The following is a 20130-nucleotide window of genomic DNA, read 5'->3' as shown; positions in this document are numbered from 1 at the left end:
GTGACAGTGAACAAGGCTTGCCCAGCAGTTTACCAGGTTGAGGTAAAAGGGAAAAAGAAAGCTTATGCTCCAATACGTCTGTTAGTCTATAAGGTGCCATAGGACTCTTTGCCGCTTTTACAGATCCAGACTAACACAGCCACCCCTCTGATACTTGGTACCCTTAAATGGTTTCACTCATCACAGTTAAAGGATTGGAAAAGATTTGTTAAGTGATGTCAATAAATCCTTTTCTCTCTTTTCTTTTCTCTCCGTCAGGAAAACCTTCACACCATGTTTTCAATAATTAGTTTTTGTACATTAATATACGTGTCAAGTTTAATGATTATTAAAAATGGGGAACACTGTTATTGTCAAGTAAACAAAAGTTACAATTCTGAGTGGGATAGGGCTGAACAAAGTATGATAATATCCTGCCCACTTCATTAAAAGGAACAATTATAATTTATGTAAATGAAAAAGAGGAGGACTATTACATAGTTTGGATGGAAAAAGTTAGTGGTAAGACCATAAGCGCCTTAACTGTGAACAGTAATATACAGGAAGTAACATTTTATGATTCAGAAGAAGAGCAACTCTCTCTCAAAAGCAAAAGCTTTATGTCACATGTGCATGGCTTTTTAGTGATGACTTCCTGACTAATTATTCAGATGTAATGAAAGTAACAGGGTCCTCCAAATATCCATACATGAGATCTAATCTAACACAATGGGTAAAGGAAGTTTTGTATGTTCAATGTTGTAATGAGATTACAATACCTAATTGATTCATTAGGGTTAGTTTGTATACTCCCACTGGTCAACATAATTTTATCCTGATGTATTCTAATTGCACTGAAAATTGTTGTCAGCTATCGAACTGTAAATAAGTTTTGAAACAAAGGCCTGGTCTACACTAAGAGTTTGTCTGATTTAGCAGCATTAAATCCGAATTAATCCTGCACCCGTCAACACAACGAAGCCATTTTTTCAACATAAAGGGCTCTTAAAACCGATTTCTGTACTTCTCCTGAACGAGGAGATTAGCGTTGAAATCAACATCGCTGTTTCGAATTAAGGTTAGTGTGGACCCAATTCGAAGGTATTGGCCTTCGGGAGCTATCCCACAGTGCACCATTGTGACCGCTCTAGACAGCACTCTGAACTCTGATGCACTGGCCAGGCGTACAGGAAAAGCGCCAGGAACTTTTGAATCTCATTTCCTGTTTGGCCAGGTGAGCTCATCAGCACAGGTGACCATGCAGTCCCAGAATCGAAAAAGAGCTCCAGCATGGACCGAACAGGAGGTACTGGATCTGATCGCTGTATGGGGAGAGGAATCTGTGCTATCAGAACTACGTTCCAAAAGATGAAATGCCAAAACATTTCAAAAAATCAGAGGCCATGAAGGACAGAGGCTACATCAGGGATGCAACACAGTGCCGCATGGAACTTAAGGAGCTCAGACAAGCGTACCAGAAAACCAAAGAATCAAATGGACGTGATAAAGAAAAAAACCCAATCATGTAAAGCTATGCTTCTGTCTTTTCTCTATACTTATGGGTAGAAAGAATATGAACTGTGTGTAACCATTATTTCCTGCGCGGGGAAAAAACTCCTTATAAGGATATAAGCCTCCATGTTCATACCACAGGACTCAGACTGAGTTTAACCGGTTTGAACTGGAAGAAATGTCACAATTCATGTTGAGCCAAGCTATAAAAGCTGAACCTTGTTCTTTGTTCAGGCCTTCGCCATTTTCTTCTGTGTAGGAAATTGGTGAGCCCTTCAGCTGTCGAACTTGCTAGCATTAAAGTGCCTCATTTTGTCTAAGAGCCACAACTCTGTGTTTGTTTGGCTAATACAGAAGTACAGGGAAGGCTACCCTCCCAACCCTGAACGGTTAGGTTTTCCCTAACAGACGCTCCAGGACAGAGCCCCAGACATGCCGCTTCTACGTTGAGCTGCATGCAATTCCACCACTACCCCACCCCTGTCCATGGACTCTGATGATGGGGTACTCTCTGCCATGGCTGAGGATTTTGCAGATGGGGAAGATGAGGACGACGAGCTTGGGGAGAGCACACAGCATACCGTTCTCCCCGACAGCCAGGATCTTTTTATCACCCTGACTGAAATACCCTCCCAATCCAACGAAGCCAGAGAAGGGACCTCTGGTGAGTGTACCTTTTTAAATATAATACATGTTATAAAAGTAAGCGTTTTTTAATGATTAAGTAGCCCTGAGGACTTGGGATGCATTCGTGGCCAGTACTGCTACTGGAAAAGTCTGTTAATGTGTCTGGCGATGGAGCGGAAATCCTCCAGGGACATCTCCATGAAGCTCTCCTGGAGGTACTCTAAAAGCCTTTGTAGGTTTCTGGGGAGAGCAGCCTTATTCCGTCCTCCATGGCAGGACACTTTACCATGCCATGCTAGTAGTAATCTGGTATCATTGCATGACAAAGCCTGGCAGTGTATGGTCCCGGTGTTTGCTGGCATTCAAGCAACATCCGTTCTTTATCTCTCTGTGTAATCCTCAGGAGAGCGATATCGTTCATGGTAACCTGGTTGAAATAGGGGAATTTGATTAATGGCACATTCAGAGGTGCCCGTTCCTACTGGGCTGTTTGCCTGTGGCTGAAAATAAATCCTCCCCGCAGTTAGCCACGTGGTGGTAGGGGAGCCATTGGCACTGGGCTGTTCACTTTTGGCTAGCAGGGATCTTCCTTGATACCAGCAAGGTGGTGGGGGGAGGGGAAAAGCAATCATCCCAGAGAATTGGATAGGGGGAGAGGGTTAGTTTGGTTTCTGCTGCTGCACTTTAACAGGAAAACTGCAGCACTAAATGGCCAAATCAACGGGCTTTGCTTGGTATGGGAAAGGAGGGGGCTGCTGTTATGAAGGTTGCAGAAGCCAAAAGACTATGGCTTACCATGGCCGCCTGCAAGCCAAATTCTGTTGCCCAGCCCTGCATGTGTGATCTCTAACACCAAAGCCGCAGGCACTCAATATAAGATGCAAAATGCGACCTTGTACCAAAATCACATGTGCTATGTAATGTGAATAGTGTTGTACACCGTGAAAGAGTATAGTCATTGTTCTGTAAAATGTATCTTTTTAAATACTTCACTCCCTTTTTTTCCTTCAGCAGCTGCAAATGTTTCAAGCCTCCCTCCTCATCCCAAAGGCTATCTCAGATAAGGCAGCGAAAAAAACACATGCACGATTAAATGTTCTCTGAGCTCATGCAGTTGTTTGGCACTGACAGAGCTGTGTGGACGGACACAATAGCAGAGTACAGGACGGTGGCCAATGAACGTGAGGAGAGGTAGCGGCAGGAAGATCAGAGGAGGCATGAGGAAACACTGGGGCTACTACGAGATCAAACGGACATGCTCTGGTGTCTGGTGGAGGTTCATGAACGGCAGCAGGATCACAGACTGCCGCTGCAGCCCTTTTTAACCGCCCTCCCTCCTCCCCAAGTTCCATAGCCTCCTCACCCAGATGCCCAAGAACGCGGGGTGGGAGGCTCCGGGCACCCAACCACTCCACCCCAGTGGACAGCCCAAGCAACAGAAGGCTGGCATTCAACAAGTTTTAAAGTAGCCATTTCTTTCCCTCCTACCCTCCTCCCACACCCCACCTGGGCTACCTTGCGAGTTATCTCCCTATTTTTATAATCAATTAATAAAGAATACGTGTTTTTAAATGATAGTGACTTTATTTCCTTTGTGATCGAAGGCGAGAGGGCGCATGGCTTACAGGGAATTAGAGCCAACCAAGGGGGCGGGTTTTCATCAAGAAGAAACAAACAAAAGTGTCACACAGTACCCTGGCCAGTCATGAAACTGGTTTTCAAAGCTTCTCTGATGCGCACCGCTTCCTGCTGTGCTCTTGTAACTGCCCTGGTGTCTGGCTGCACGTATTCAGCGGCCAGGCAATTTGCATCAACCTCCCACCCCGCCATAAACATCTCCCCCTTACTCTCACAGAGATTGTGGAGCACACAACAAGCAGCAATAACAATGGGAATATTGGTTTCACTGAGGTCTGAGCGAGTCAGTAAACTGCGCCAGCGACCTTTTAAACGTCCAAATGCACACACTACCACCATTCTGCACTTGCTCAGCCTATAGTTGAACAGCTCCTGACTATTGTCCAGGATGCCTGTATACAGCTTCATGAGCCAGGGCATTAAGGGGTAGGCTGGGTCCCCAACAGTTATTTTCTGATCTGGGAAGTAAATCCCTTCCTGCAGCCGTTTAAACAGACCAGAGTTCCTGAAGACGCGAGCGTCATGAACTTTTCCCGGCCATCCCACGTTGATGTTAGTGAAACGTCCCTTGTGATCCACCAGTGCTTACAGCACCACTGAAAAGTACCCCTTGCGGTTTATGTACTGGCTGCCCTGGTGGTCCGGTCTCAAGATAGAGATATGCGTTCCGTCTATAGCCCCACCACAGTTAGGGAATCCCATTGCAGCAAAGCCATCTAGTATGACCTGCACATTTCCCAGAGTCACTACCTTTGATAGCAGCAGCTCAATGATTGCATTAGCTACTTGCATCACAGCAACCCCCACATTAGATTTGTCCACTCCAAACTGATTACCAACTGACCAGTTGCTGTCTGGCGTTGCAAGCTTCCACAGGGCTATTGCCACTCGCTTGTGAATTGTGAGGGCTGCTCTCATCTTGGTATTCTTGCCCTTCAGGGCAGGGGAAAGCAAGTCACAAAATTCCATGAAAGTGCTCTTACGCATGGGAAAGTTTTGGAGCCCCTGGGAATCATCCCAGATCTGCAACATTATGCGGTCCCACCACTCTGTGCTTGTTTCCTGGGCCCAGAATCGGTGTTCCACGGCATTAGCCTGCCTCATTAACATCATGATCTCCAAATTGCGGGGGAACGCGGTTTTAGAGAAAAGTATGTTCATGTCCTCATCAACGTGCTGCCATTGCCTCCTCGCCTCATTTTTCAGGTGCTGGTTCTGCATACACTGCACGATAATGCACAAGGTGTTTACAATGGTCATAACTGCTGAGATGAGCTGAACGGGCTCCATGCTTGCTGTGCTATGGTGTCTGCTCCTGCTCGGGCAATCCAAGGAAAAGGGCGCGAAACAATTGTTTGCCGTTGCTCTGGCGGAGGAAGGGGTGACTGACAACATAACATGGCTTACAGGGTTGGCTTACAGGGAATTAAAATCAACAAAGGGGGTGGCTTTGTGAGAAACAGAATGGCCCCCTCAAGGATAGAACTCAAAAGGTCAAGAATAGAACTCAAAACTGGGTTTAGCAGGCCCTTGATTTCACGGAGCGAGGGAGGAGAAAATGAATACAAAACAAATATGGTCTATTTCTTGTTTTGAGCCACTTCATCTATCTTTATAAATCTTGCTGGCAGCAGACTGTGCAGTACAACCGCTAGCCATCGTCATCTCCTGGGTGCTCAGCAGAAGACGGTGCAGTATGAGTGCTGGCCATCGTCTTCTGCTGGCTGCAAATTAAAAGATAGTGCACTGCCGGTAGGACTGAATTGCCATGAGACAAAACATAAAAGGGAAATTACCTGGCTGAGTCACTCCCATGTTTGCCCAGGTGTCCCTGACCTCATCGAGGTCGGTTAAAAGAGCATCCTGGACTACGTCGACGACGGCTACCAGTCATACTGCACTGTCTGCTGCCAAAAGGCAATAAACTGCTGCTGTGTAGCAATGCAGTACCGCATCTGCCAGCACCCAGGAGACATACGGTGACGGTTAGCTGAGTGGGCTCCATGCTTGCCGTGGTATGGCATTTCCACAGGTAACTCAAGAAAAAAGGCGCCAAATGATTGTCTGCCCTTGCTTTCACAGAGGGAGGGAAGGGGGGCCTGACAATATGTACCCAGAACCACCTGCGACAATGTTTTAGCCCCATCAGGCACTGGGATTTCTACCCAGAATTCAAATGGACAGCAGGAACTGTGGGATAGCTACCCACAGTGCAACGCTCCGGAAGTTGACGGTTGCCTCGGTACTCTGGACACACTCCGCCGACGACATGCACTTAGAGCATTTGTGTGGGGACACACACAATCGACTGTATAAAAATGCTTTCTACAAAACAGACTTCTATAAATTTGACCTAATTTCATAGTGTAGACAAGGGCAAAGAAAATGTGACCTTTCATGTCAAATGTGATGGAAACATTGATGTTAATGTTAACGTAAATGACACAGGAAAACGGTTGATCACTAGTTTATATAGAGTTAAGGAAGTGACAGAAGTTATTGTGTCACCTAAACCATATAAAAATCTAATTGAACCGGTAGTGATAAGAAGAGACATAAAAAGGCTACTTATGATAAACCCCAAATATTCCCTTAAGAAAGTTGTTATGCCACTACAGTTAAATCTTGCAGAAATTCGGCCTAGATGCACACCCTTCATTGTTCGACTGTTGCAAGGGTGGAAGTGTGGTGTCCAAGAAACCCAAACTCTTTGGCCACTATTTTAGCAGGGGTGGGCGCAGGCTTAGAGGTATTAAACACAGTAGATGAAGAAACCTTAGCTAGTAAGATAGGGGCTGTTGGTCAAGATATAGCATCTCTATCTAATCAATTGGTGAGCTCTCTAAATCAACTAAGTGTCATGCAGTATAAAGTAACGAGTGTGTTATCAGGATTGCTAAGAATTCAAGAGCAAGACCACATTAGTACTGTTAATGCTTTCGTTGTCTTCCAGTCAAATGTGTCAGTGGCCCTTACCTGCGTCTAGTCTCAAAATTGGATGCTAAGTGTGGCAAGGATATTTTAAGAGATGATCTAAGCAGGATCATGTGAATTGAAATAAGAAATTTTTGTGGGAAAATGCCACTAATCAATTGGAGCAGAAACAGCACAAGTATCTCATATATAAGTAGTAACAGAACCATCATGGCATACATGTTAACCATCACACAAGCCCAGGAAGAATGGATTTATCCATTGGTCCCAATTGGTTTAAACAGCAACCGTTCCATCTTAGTTCTTGTAGAACTAAATAACTGGGTCCGTAAAAAGGAGAATTTGTGTAGCAGTGTTAATCTGAACTCCTGTGTTGAAGAAAAGGGTATAAGTTACATATGTGGTTCCGGGGTGATAGAAAATCCCCATGGGTGTCTAAAATGGGGGGAGGGATAGCTCAGTGGTTTGAGCATTAGCTTGCTAAACCCAGGGTTGTGAGTTCAATCCCTGAGGGGGCCATTTGGGGCAAAAATTGGGGATTGGTCCTGCTTTGAGCAGGGGGTTGGACTAGATGATCTCCTGAGGTCCCTTCCAACCCTGATATTCTATGATTCTATGATTCTAAATCCTGAGAAAGGAAAGTGTCACTACCACCTCAGCCCTAGTGATTCTAATCAATCTGCCACTGTTTTTGTGGACACTAAGTGTATTTGTTTATGTAGTTGGTGCCCTGGGTTTGTAGTAAATCATTTTTATAAAGGTATCTTTAGAAGGTACCCTAATGATCCTTATTTAAATATGTGCCTCTATTCAGTAATTTCAGTTGTTGGATACGATAATTTTACTATGCCTCATATCACAACACAGACCATTCACACTCATTACCTCTTATATAATCATGTTGAATCAGTTCATTGGGAGTGGACATCTCTGTCTTAAAGCAAACGATGTATCATCCTGACTTTAAGAAACATCTAAAACAATTAGAAAAAGAAAGCAAAGTAGTAATGATAATAGTGCACCATTCTACCCAAAAACTCGAAAAGATTCTCAAGTGAGTAGCAAAGGAATCAGCATTTAGCCATTGGCGGGAAAATCTGTTTAACGGGTCTGCTGACTATAGTGAGGCTTGGAGTATTTTGCTGCACCCAATGTTGGTGGTGTTAATACTTCAAATTCTGATCATCATCTGTATGAGACTCTTAGTATGTTGGGTAAAAAGAAAAGTTAACAATGTAAAAGGATTAATTACAAATTAATTTCAAGTAAAGTATTGTAAAGTGATTCCTTTCAGATATCAAATGCCACTACAGATTGACTTTGTTTGAACACACTTTTGTATATAGGACTACCAAATTTTGAGTCCTGTACGACAACAGCGTAACCATTGGTCATAGCACAAGCAAGTAGAAGACTATACTTGGCCATCAAGCAGGGGAACTGTTACGGGGCAGTTGCCATTTTGTTTTGTTACCCTCCATCTTTGTTTGGTTTCTTGTTGTCCTTTCTATTCTGTTTGGCGCTCTGTTTAATTTCTTATCCTGATTAGGTAAGCCACAACACCTGATGTCTTGAAACTGCACAGCAACAAGGAAAAGGCAGGAAAACCTAGGAGTCTGTTTAGAATCTGCCCGGCAACCCAAAAAGGCAGGCAAGGGTCACCTGACCCCAGTGGCAAAATCTGTCCAGTAACCAAAGACTATATAAGGACTCATCACAGTATGCTTCATGTCGCCCATCCTAATGGCAGACTGTGCCTGTTCCACCTAACACCAGAGAAGACAGAAGATCGAAGACACCGACCTGTTCCTGAAGCCTCTATTTCTGCTCCGTTGTTCCTGTCCCGTGGTTCCCAAGTTCCTGGTTCCTGATTTGTGGCTCCTGGTTGGGTGTTCCTGTTCCCATGTGGTCCAGTCTCAGTCAGACATCGTTGAGGTCCTGCACAAGACTGGTCCTGCACAAGATTACTTCACTTTGTGTTATTTGTAACCCACATTGTTCTAGTTTTGGGTCCAGGCTTAACACCTATTGGGTGTTAAACCTTGGAGTGCTTTTTAATAAATCCTACTTGTTTTAACCCTTTAACGGTGAATAATGGTTGTTCTTGGGGGACTTCCATAGTTGATACATGCTAATTTAAAGGGACAAACCTGTAAGGGAGTCCTTAATAAAGACTTCACCCCAACAAGTTTGTAATAAACCTTAAAAAAAAAATGAACCCTCCCACTAAATCCCTTTTTTCACTGAGGGACTGTTGAGAACTGTGAATATTCTGACAACTGCAAAAACAGTGAAGTTTACAAGTGTCTGGGGCTGGCTCAGACATATCCTTGTATGGATATCAGAGCTGGCCCAAGGTCAGTCAGAGATCCAAAGAACATCTGGTGACAAGGGGAATCTAACATCATATTTATTGGGAGGGAAAGAAAAAATGGTCAAGGGAGTGGGGTTATTATTAGTGAGGGGAGCGTTAACTCATTCACTGTGTGGGGCAGAAAGAAACTCCATTGCTAGAACCAGTGGAAACACACCTGTGCTGGAGGATGACCTTACCCTCTTTATGTAGGAATAAGACCTTCCCCCCATTTCTAAGGAGCTTCCAAGTGTGGCAAGGAGCCCAACTCACTTTCCTCTCCCACAGCTCGCCCTTGGCTAATATGGGGAGAGATTCCCCTCCTGTGTCAAGCTGCTTTAATCACTGCCTGAAATGACAAGCGCTAGTGCCTGGACAGCACGGCGATGGGCGCAGTATAAATTCCCAGACAAACCCCAGCCGCCTGCCCAAAACCGTTAAAAACAACCCTCCCCGCGGCCGGGCTCCCGCGGCGGCGATGTTCCGGGGAGTCCGGGCTCCCCTGCAGTCGGTCCGAGAGGAGCCTGGAAGTGACGGGGCCCCTTCGCCCTCCCCACAGCATCCGCGCAAGCTACAGGCAGCTGCCAGCAGGAGCCCTGCTTCCATGGCGGGGCCGGGGTGCTGACGGGGTGGCCGAGAGGGGCCCTGAGCTCCCCGCAGACTAGAGCCTGCAGCGGGCCCACCAACTCTGCTCCCGGACGGGTGGGGCTCCGCGTCCGTTCCCCGGGCCTATTTGTCCCCCCCCCAGTCGGCCCGGCCGGGCCGGGTGCCGCTCTCGACGCTGGGTGGCGCTGCAGCCCCGCACTCCCGGCTCCGAGAAGCCAGAGCGATTCCTCCGCCCTGCGCCATGGCCGACGTGGAGGACGGAGACGAGCCGGGCGCCCCCCACTCTCACCCGGGCTCCTCGGGCGCCAAGGCGGGCGCTGCCGACAAGATGTTCTCGCTGAAGAAGTGGAACGCGGTGGCCATGTGGAGCTGGGACGTGGAGTGCGACACCTGCGCCATCTGCCGGGTACAGGTCATGGGTAAGCGCCGGTGGCCCACGGCCTTCTCTCCGCCCTGGGCGGAGCCCCGGTATCTCCTCACTGCCCCCCCCCGCGGCCAGAGCCCCACATCCTGGGGGAGGGACCTGTATCTGCTTACTGACCCCCCCCCCCGCGGCCAGAGCCCCACATCCTGGGGGGAGAGGCCTCTATCTCCTCGCTTTCCCCGCCCCGCCCCCCCCCAGGGAGAGCCCAGCAGCCTGGGGGGCCCTGTATCTCCTCACTGCCCTTTCCCCACGGCCAGAGCCCCACATCGTGGGGGCCTGAATCGCCTCACTGCCTCCCTTCCCAGGAAAGCCCGGGGTTTCTGTTGGAGCTTGTACATACTGGGTTCCTCCTTTCCCACACCGACCTGTTAGCTGGGATGATACCAAGGCCATTTATGTAGTTCCTAATGCCCTACCTGTGTTTGTCCCACATCCTAAAAGTAATTGCACAAAGGATCCTGTGATGGTACCAGTGGTAGCTCCCTGTGTGTTTGTACCAGAAATAAATAACCAGAGGCATCACCTAAGCAATCAGCTTTACCGTGTAATATTCATACTGTTCTTCTTTATTTCCTTGAAATAAACTCTACATGGTTGACAGAACAGCCCAGCAGTTCTCATGTAGTGAGGGGACACAGAATAAACCAGCCTCTGTAGGCTACTATGTGGTGACTGACCATGGCCTACGGTGCCATAAATGTGGTGGTTGTTCCTAATGGGTGATCCTCCTTAACTAGCCAAACAGAAGTTTCATGGCTTAAATTGGATCACTTACTGGAGTCCCTCATCTCTGTGCAACTATTTCACCATGCTGAAGCCTTGTCTGTAGTCTGCTCTTCTCTTGCTATATTTCACCAGGAAATGGTTGCTCTTTGAGGGTGATATCTAGTGTATTCTTTGTAAAAAGAAAAGAAGTACTTGTGGCACCTTTGAGACTAACAAATTTATTTGAGCATAAGCTTTCGTGAGCTACATTTCATTGTTAGTGCATCCAAAGAAGTGAGCTGTAGCTCACGAAAGCTTATGCTCAAATAAATTTGTTAGTCTCTAAGGTGCCACAAGTGCTTCTTTTCTTTTTGTGAATACAGACTAACATGGCTGCTACTCTGAAACCTGTATTCTTTGTGTTATCTGTTAATTATATCTTGCAAACCACTCTTGGATAAAAGATGTAAATGTAAGGTCACATTATTGCATTAGTTAAAAATTAGTATCATTAAACTTGTACAAATCTCCCCAACTGATTACAAATATTAACACTTATCCAAAAAAAGGCTCTTGTATCCACTTGTCAGGTGTTACTTGAGTATCTACTTCCCAGTAATATTGCTGCAGCTGTACTTCGGCTGAAAACTATGTTTAAAAGTAGCTTAAATTTTACAAATTAAGACATTGACAGCATAGCAATTACATATAATTATGATGACCTAAATACATCAAAAAGTGTGAATTTTTATTGCTGTTTGAGACTGGATAGCTCAGGGAGTTAATTGGAGACACAGAGCCTTTTCATCTCTAGGTCACTGTATAAATGCAGCTTGGATAAAGAGTAGTCCAAGTTACCATCTTATGTCTAGTCAGTGTTCTGCATGATTCACATATGGTTTCTGTCCAATTCCCATTAGGTTGCTATTCACATTACAAAAACCACTGCAGTTGGCAGACATTGGCAATTTCAGTAAAATGGCTAAGGCCTGAATGAATAGGGAAATTGAACTATCTTTTGTGTTGTAGAGATAACACTTTTATATAGTGCTTTTCAGCCATGAATTTCAAAGTGTTTTATAAAAATTGATAAGAAACCTCTTTTATGGGAAAACTGAGGTTAAGTGACTTGCCCAAAATCATTCTTATTCTTCCACTGTTGTTCTGGGGAGCGAAAGATTGAGAATCCAATCTGAGTGCCCATCATGGCAATATCGAACTTAACTAGCGCAGACATTTCTCATGTATTTTTGTCTGTGTCTAGAACAGTGTTTTGAGCTGGGAGAATTTATGAACATGTTAGAGAAAGAAATACTTTGGCCCAGAATGAAGTAGTGAAAAATGTCTTATTTAGCTTGACTTTATACAAGAAGTTTTAGGATGGTTAGAAGACAGTTAACATATGGTCTTAGTTGGGGCTGGTAGACAAAGCTCATATCAGGACTAAGAAATTAGCCCCAGGTGCAATACAATAACATTTTCTTAAAAATACAGTTTTTAGTAATATCCAGTAATGGATTTTACTGAACCTGACTTATGAGGAAGTCGAAATAGCACAAAAGCACTGTGGAGAATAGATCTGAGTTGATATCTCTACTCATGCCAATTGTGTCAAATCACAGAATTAAAGAGAAAAAAGACTTAGTTTAAAAGAAATCAAAATGTTTTCTGTGGAGCTAAATATGGAACTCTGATTGCCTTTGTATTTTAGTTTTTAAAAAGTCATAGGATTTTGAGTGAATTTGATATTTCTGGTTTCAGAGTAGCAGCTGTGTTAGTCTGTATTCGCAAAAAGAAAAGGAGTACTTGTGGCACCTTAGAGACTAACAAATTTATTAGAGCATAAGCTTTCGTGAGCTACAGCTCACTTCATCGGATGCATTTGGTGGAAAAAACAGAGGAGAGATTTATATACACACACACACAGAACATGAAACAAGTGAGCTACAGCTCACTTCATCGGATGTAGCTCACGAAAGCTTATGCTCTAATAAATTTGTTAGTCTCTAAGGTGCCACAAGTACTCCTTTTCTTTTTGCTATTTCTGAAAGTGATTGACTGAAGACCCAGAAGTTGGCAACAGAGATTGAAGTGTGGGAATGGTGCCCTACCTGTTATCTCTTATACACCATTGAGATTTTGACTCCTGCTTCTGTCCTGCCAAATATGCCAAGACTTCATTGCCCATTTGTCAATTTTTCCAACAAGAACCTTCTCCCATGCTGTTCCTTATGCATGAAAAGAGCTCCTTGTAAAAATGTGTAAAGCCACCACATTGTCCTCCTTCAAATCCCTCTTTAAAACACTCCTCTGCTATGACGCCTTCAAAAAATTTGATAGTGGCCACTGATGATTGTGATGATTACAGTCATCTCACCTGTTATTGTGTGCTTCCCCTGCCTGTTTGTTGTATTTCCTGTCTTAGACAGGAAGCTCTTCTGGACAGGGAACCACTTATTATTGTTTGTATAACCCCTAGAACAACTATGTTTGGGTCTCTAGTAAATGATCTAAAAGTATGGTGTGGTCTCTTCACTTAAATTACACGACTAATAAATGATCTAAAAGTATAGGGTGTGTGTTTTTATATTCTGGTGAAGTTTAAGGTACTCATCAAGTAAAATTGCTGTGTAAAAAAGGTGGTGTGGGGCAGGGTTTGATGGGAGGCTGAAAAACAATAGAATTGTGAGTGATTTCCTTAAAAGGAGATGCTGACGTCTGAAAAACAAATTGCTGAAATTGGGGGTTGCATGTGTACTTGCAGTTCTCTTGTTTAATTTTTAATATGCTTGAGTGGATTTGGCACAAGTCTCCCAATGGTCACATATACAAAAAGGATATTTCTTTTGCAGCAGAGCTTTGTGAAAATGTCACAACAAAATGGAAGGTCTTACAGTTTCCAGTTCTTTTTACCGTCTGTAAACATATATATTTCTTTTGGTATGCATAGTGCTTGTATTTTAAATTCCTTTTTATTTAATAAATACAGTTGAACTAGATGGCAGAATTCGAGCTTTTACCTTTATAAATATGTTTCAGGGTTTATATTTCTATTAGAAAAGCCAGTTTTAAGAATTGTATTTTGAGCATCAAATTGAGTTTTGTTCTTGTTTGCTTTTAGATGCCTGTCTTAGATGTCAAGCTGAAAACAAACAAGAAGATTGTGTTGGTATGTAGTGATTTCATTCTCATGTTTTTCAGCAAAGGCTTTTTCTCAGTGGGGTGCTTTTTTAAGTTTGAAGATAATACTAATTTTATTAATGAGCAAAAATAAACTGTCCAGCAATACTAATGGAAAAAGACGCTCAGAAGAGTACTTGATTGAACAAATCTGTAGTCATTTATATCTGTGTATGTGACTGTGAAGAACTAGTTATATAATTCAGGACAAACTACTATAGACTTTTGAGTTAGATAGGAAATAGCTACTGTATCTTTTAAAATAGATGCTAGAAGATATAACAGAAGAACTTCACTGAAACATGCAAGGGTGGAATAAAATTTTGTGTAGGTTATGAAGCCATGGAATATATTTGATTTGTCTCCTCCTCATCCAAGATTTTTGAGGTTTCAAGGATCTTATTTATTATTGTTTTGTTAATCTGCTTTTCAGTTGGAAAGGATAGCCCTAAGCATTGTATTAGATTTTTTTTTATGTGGTATGTAAACATTCAAACATTTTTTTAACTTGGAAGTATTATAAATAGTATAGTTATACTACTCTATTAATTGAACTTGTAAAATCAGTTATGGACATTTCCACCTCTTTGCTGTTTTCTTTATAAAACATATAACCTCAGTTAATTGAATAGTATTATTTTAGTTGATCAGCTTATTGTCTATAAAAGAAATTATCACTTCCACATTCCATGGTTGTCCTGTTGGGTCTCCCATTTAAAGACAGGTATGAAAGAGGAAAAAATACAAAACTTACAACAGCCCTGTGAATATTGCCCTTGTCTACAGTCACTGCTAAATGAAAACTAGGGGGAAAAAAAAAAAGCAACTTGTACAATGCAGAATTAGTCCAGTTTGGTATATTTAAATTATTATAGCCTTTGAACAGTCTCTGATGTAGATGAGAGCCCATTTTAAATGCTTATGAAGGAATATCCTATGTTGTTTTATTTATCATGTATCACAACTTTGAACTTTAAAAATTCAAATAAAATTAGAATTTGCTCATATGCCCTTAAACCTTTGGTACATGATGAAAAATCAATACTGAAATGGTGCACTAACTATACCTAATTAATGAACCAGTAAAAAGGTAGAATTTAGCCAGGCTGTGGAAGTTTCCAAACCACTCACAGGCTTCACTCGTCCCTCACTAGTGTTCATAGTATTTTGTCAGGTTTCAGAGTAGCAGCCGTGTTAGTCTGTATTCGAAAAAAGAAAAGGAGTACTTTGTGGCACCTTAGAGACTAACAAATTTATTTGAGCATAAGCTTTGGTGAGCTACAGCTCACTTCATTGGATGCATTCAGTGGAAAATACAGTGGGGAGATTTATATACACAGAAAACATAAAACAATGGGTGTTATCATACACAGTGTAAGGAGAGGTTTCAGAGTAGCAGCCGTGTTAGTCTGTATTCGCAAAAAGAAAAGGAGTACTTGTGGCACCTTAGAGACTAACAAATTTATTAGAGCATAAGCTTTCGTGAGCTACTGTAAGGAGAGTGATCACTTAAGATGAGCTATTACTCGCGGGGGGGGGAGGAAGAAAACCTTTTGTAGTGATAATCAAGGTGGGCCATTTCCAGCAGTTGACAAGACTGTCTGAGGAACAGTGAGGGGTGGGGGGGGGAATAACATGGGGAAATAGTTTTACTTTGTGTAATGACCCATCCACTCCCAGTCTCTATTCAAGCCTAAGTTAATTATATCCAGTTTGCAAATTAATTCCAATTCAGCAGTCTCTCTTTGGAGTCTGTTTCTGAAGGTTTTTTTGTTGAAGAATAGCCACTCTTAGGTCTAATCGAGTGACCAGAGAGATTGAAGTGTTCTCCGACTGGTTTCTGAATGTTATAGTTCTTGACGTCTGATTTGTGTCCATTTATTCTTTTACGTAGAGACTGTCCAGTTTGGCCAATGTACATGGCAGAGGGGCATTGCTGGCACATGATGGCATATATCACCTTGGTAGATGCGCAGGTGAACATGCCTCTAATAGTGTGGATGATGTGATTAGGCCCTATGATGGTGTCCCCTGAATAGATATGTGGACAGAGTTGGCAACGGGCTTTGTTGCAAGGATACGTTCCTGGGTTAGTGGTTCTGTTGTGTGGTATGTGGTTGCTGGTGAGTATTTGCTTCAGGTTCTGGGGCTGTCTATAAGCAAGGACTGGCCTTTCTCCCAAGATCTGTGAGAGTGATGGGTCGTCCTTCAGGATAGTTTTAGATCCTTGATGATGCGCTGGAGAGGTTTTAGTTGGGGGCTGAAGGTGATGGCTAGTGACGTTCTGTTGTTTTCTTTGTTGGGCCTGTCCTGTAGTAGGTGACTTCTGGGTACTCTTCTGGCTCTGTCAATCTGTTTCTTCACTTCAGCAGGTGGGTATTGAAGTTGTAAGAATGCTTGATAGAGATCTTGTAGGTGTTTGTCTCTGTCTGAGGGGTTGGAGCAAATGCGGTTGTATCGTAGAGCTTGGCTGTAGACAATGGATCGTGTGGTGTGGTCTGGATGAAATTTGGAGGCATGTAGGTAGGAATAGCGGTCAGTAGGTTCCGGTATAGGGTGGTGTTTATGTGACCATCACTTATTAGCACCGTAGTGTCCACTTAGTGGATCTCTTGTGTGGACTGGTCCAGGCTGAGGTTAATGGTGGGATGGAAATTGTTGAAATCATGGTGGAATTCCTCAAGGGCTTCTTTTCCATGGGTCCAGATGATGAAGATGTCATCAATGTAGCGCAAGTAGAGTAAGGGCATTAGGGGATGAGAGCTGAGGAAGCGTTGTTCTAAGTCAGCCATGAAAATGTTGGCATACTGTAGGGCCATGCGGGTACCCATCGCAGTGCCGCTGATTTGAAGGTATACATTGTCCCCAAATGTGAAATAGTTATGGGTGAGGACAAAGTCACAAAGTTCAGCCACCAGGTTAGCCGTGACATTATTGGGGATACTGTTCCTGATGGCTTGTAGTCCATCTTTGTGTGGAATTTTGGTGTAGAGGGCTTCTATATCCATAGTGGCTAGGATGATGTTTTCAGGAAGATCACTGATGGATTGTAGTTTCCTCAGGAAGTCAGTGGTGTCTCGAAGATAGCTGGGAGTGCTGGTAGCGTAGGGCCTGAGGAGGAAGTCTACATAGCCAGACAGTCCTGCTGTCAGGGAGCCAATGCCTGAGATGATGGGGCGTCCAGGATTTCCAGGTTTATGGATCTTGGGTAGCAGATAGAATACCCCAGGTCGGGGTTCCAGGGGTGTGTCTGTGCAGATTTGTTCTTGTGCTTTTTCAGGGAGTTTCTTTTCTTTTCTGTAGTTTCTTTTGGTAACTCTCAGTGGGATCAGAGGGTAATGGCTTGTAGAAAGTGGTGTTGGAGAGCTGCCTAGTAGCCTCTTGTTCATATTCCGACCTACTCATGATGACGACAGCACCTCCTCTGTTAGCCTTTTTGATTATGATATCAGAGTTGTTTCTGAGGCTGTGGATGGCATTGTGTTCTGCACGGCTGAGGTTATGGGGCAAGTGATGCTGCTTTTCCACAATTTCAGCCCGTGCACGTTGGCGGAAGCACTCTATGTAGAAGTCCAGTCTGTTGTTTCGACCTTCAGGAGGACTCCACCCAGAATCCTTCTTTTTGTAGTGTTGGTAGGAAGGTCTCTGTGGGTTAGTATGTTGTAAAGAGATGTGTTGGAAATATTCCTTTAGTCGGAGACGTCGAAAATAGGATTCTAGGTCATCATGTTCGTGGGGGTGGAGGAGAGGAGAGGCCCCGAGATAGGACAGGTTCTTCTAATGGGCTAAGAGTATAGTTGGATAGATTAACAATATTGCTGGGTGGGTTAAGGAACCACTGTTGTGGCCCCTTGTGGCATGTAGTAGTTTAGATAGTTTAGTGTCCTTTTTCTTTTGTAGAGAAGCAAAGTGTGTGTTGTAAATGGCTGGTCTAGTTTTTGTAAAGTCCAGCCACGAGGAAGTTTGTGTGGAAGGTTGATTTTTTTTATGAGAGTATCCAGTTTTGAAACATTCTTAATGTTTCCCTGTTTGCTGTAGAGGATGTTGACCAGGTGGTTCCGCAGTTTCTTTGAGAGTGTGTGGCACAAGCTGTCAGCATAGTCTGTGTGGTATGTAGATTGTAACCTCTCCAATGTATCATCAAGGATCTACAACCTATCCGGAAGGATGATCCATCACTCTCACAAATCTTGGGAGACAGGCCAGTCCTTGCTTATAGACAGCCCCCCATCCTGAAGCAAATACTCGCCAGCAACCACATACCACACAACAGAACCACTAACCCAGGAACGTATCCTTGCAACAAAGCCCGTTGCTAACTGTGTCCACATATCTATTCAGGGGACACCATCATAGGGCCTAATCACATCAGCCACACTATCAGAGGCTCGTTCACCTGTGTATCTACCAATGTGATATATGCCATCATGTACCAGCAATGCCCCTCTGCCATGTACATTGGCCAAATTGGACAGTCTCTACGTAAAAGAATGAATGGACACAAATCAGACGTCAAGAATTATAACATTCAAAAACCAGTCAGAGAACACTTCAATCTCTTTGGTCACTCGATTACAGACCTAAGAGTGGCTATTCTTCAACAAAAAAACTTCAAAAACAGACTCCAACGAGAGACTGCTGAATTGAATTAATTTGCAAACTGGATATAATTAACTTAGGCTTGAATAGAGACTAGGAGTGGATGGGTCATTACACAAACTAAAACTATTTCCCCATGTTATTTTTCCCCCCTCCTCCCCACTGTTCCTCAGACATTCTTGTCAACTGCTGGAAATGGCCCACCTTGATTATCACTACAAAAGGTTTTCTTCCTCCCCCCTCCTTGCTGGTAATAGCTCATCTTAAGTGATCACTCTCCTTACAGTGTGTATAACACCCATTGTTTCATGTTTTCTGTGTATATAAATCTCCCTACTATATTTTCCACTGAATGCATCCGATGAAGTGAGCTGTAGCTCACGAAAGCTTATGCTAAAATAAATTTGTTAGTCTCTAAGGTGCCACAAGTACTCCTTTTCTTTTTATAATATTATGTGTTGTTTATATAGTGCACAGCACCGTGCTAAGCATTCTACAGATGTGTAAGAATATGCAAGTATGTGTATATGTCTCTTGAATTAGAAATAAATTGGTAGACATGCTTTTAGTGGCTAATGTGTGAGACATAACCCTGTAGAATACAATATTCTATTTATGGAAAATACTTTGAAACCAGTAACACTAATCTAGTCTCAATCAATAAATCATTATAATGTATTGCCTCATATCATATAACCCTCTGTTTGCTGTAAAAATCTGAGTTAGATTGTTAGACCTCTTAACTGTGAATGCAGTTTGTACATCTATATTAAACAGTGTAACTGGAACCATCAAGTATTTTTCTTTTCTTTCAGTTGTCTGGGGAGAATGTAATCATTCCTTCCACAATTGCTGCATGTCCCTATGGGTGAAACAGAACAATCGCTGTCCCCTCTGTCAACAGGACTGGGTGGTCCAGAGAATAGGCAAATGAAAACATTGGCAGTTTTTCTGTTCAACTTGTTTGAAGCAATATATGTCTGATGCCATATATCCATATGAAAGGGAGGAACACTCTAACTGTGGCATGATTCGTTCAATTTATATCTGTTAAAAGAATACTGTGGTTTTGTTGTGCTTGAACACGCTCTAATGTGTTGGTGTGCCATTTTGTCTGATCTTATTTCAGCATCCTTCCACAGCTAAGAACATAGGCACGCTACCTTAGAGTCTGTCTGTCTGTCAATGTTCTGGTGTGAATTGTATTAACTGCTTAGAAATGCTGTGGTGCCGAAAATACACAATTACAATCTACCACCAAACCACCATAAATAATTTTGCCTGACCGTGATTTTTTGACTTAAATAAATAGTGTGTGAAACATTCATTTTTACTGTTGTTTTTTTCCCCTTCTCCCCACCCCATCTCCCGGTTCCCAGTATGGTAGAAATCTCTTATTTAGATTTTAGTACAGGCTTGGTTTTGTGATGGCTTAAGAAATCTGACCCTACAGTTCATTGAATATTAATAGCCTTTTATTTTATAATGATATGCATGTTGTTTCTCTAACATGCAGTATTAAACTTTTACCATGTTAGGATTTTTATTGTAATTTCTAGTAAAAGCAATGGGG

The 20130-nt window shown here is 43.2% G+C and overlaps 1 protein-coding gene and 1 long non-coding RNA gene across 4 annotated transcripts in view; one reads left to right on the top strand and one right to left on the bottom strand.

The window, feature by feature from the left end:
• The window catches only part of LOC119861031, a 72241-nt gene extending 62906 nt beyond the window's left edge, over positions 1–9335 (bottom strand). For both annotated transcript variants that reach the window (XR_006274450.1, XR_006274449.1), the window contains exon 1: positions 8494–9335. This is a non-coding gene — a long non-coding RNA (uncharacterized LOC119861031). The remainder of the gene's footprint in view (positions 1–8493) is intronic.
• A 131-nt stretch (positions 9336–9466) lies between these two features.
• RNF7 (ring finger protein 7) lies at positions 9467–19884 on the top strand. Of its 2 annotated transcripts, none has more exons than XM_038415395.2 (3): positions 9467–10068; positions 13900–13947; positions 19373–19884. In XM_038415395.2, the coding sequence occupies exons 1-3, from the start codon at positions 9891–9893 to the stop codon at positions 19489–19491; spliced, it is 345 nt and encodes a 114-aa protein (XP_038271323.1). In that variant the 5' UTR covers positions 9467–9890; the 3' UTR covers positions 19492–19884. The 2 variants fall into 2 exon arrangements, with proteins under 2 accessions (XP_038271323.1, XP_038271324.1); XM_038415396.2 differs by having other exon boundaries at positions 9475–10055.
• The last annotated feature ends 246 nt before the right edge of the window (positions 19885–20130 follow it).

The sequence above is a fragment of the Dermochelys coriacea genome, chromosome 9 (genome assembly GCF_009764565.3).
Source record: "Dermochelys coriacea isolate rDerCor1 chromosome 9, rDerCor1.pri.v4, whole genome shotgun sequence".
NCBI lineage: Eukaryota > Metazoa > Chordata > Testudines > Dermochelyidae > Dermochelys > Dermochelys coriacea.
Note: the sequence above shows the minus strand (reverse complement) of the source record. Positions and strands in the feature narration are given on the sequence as shown.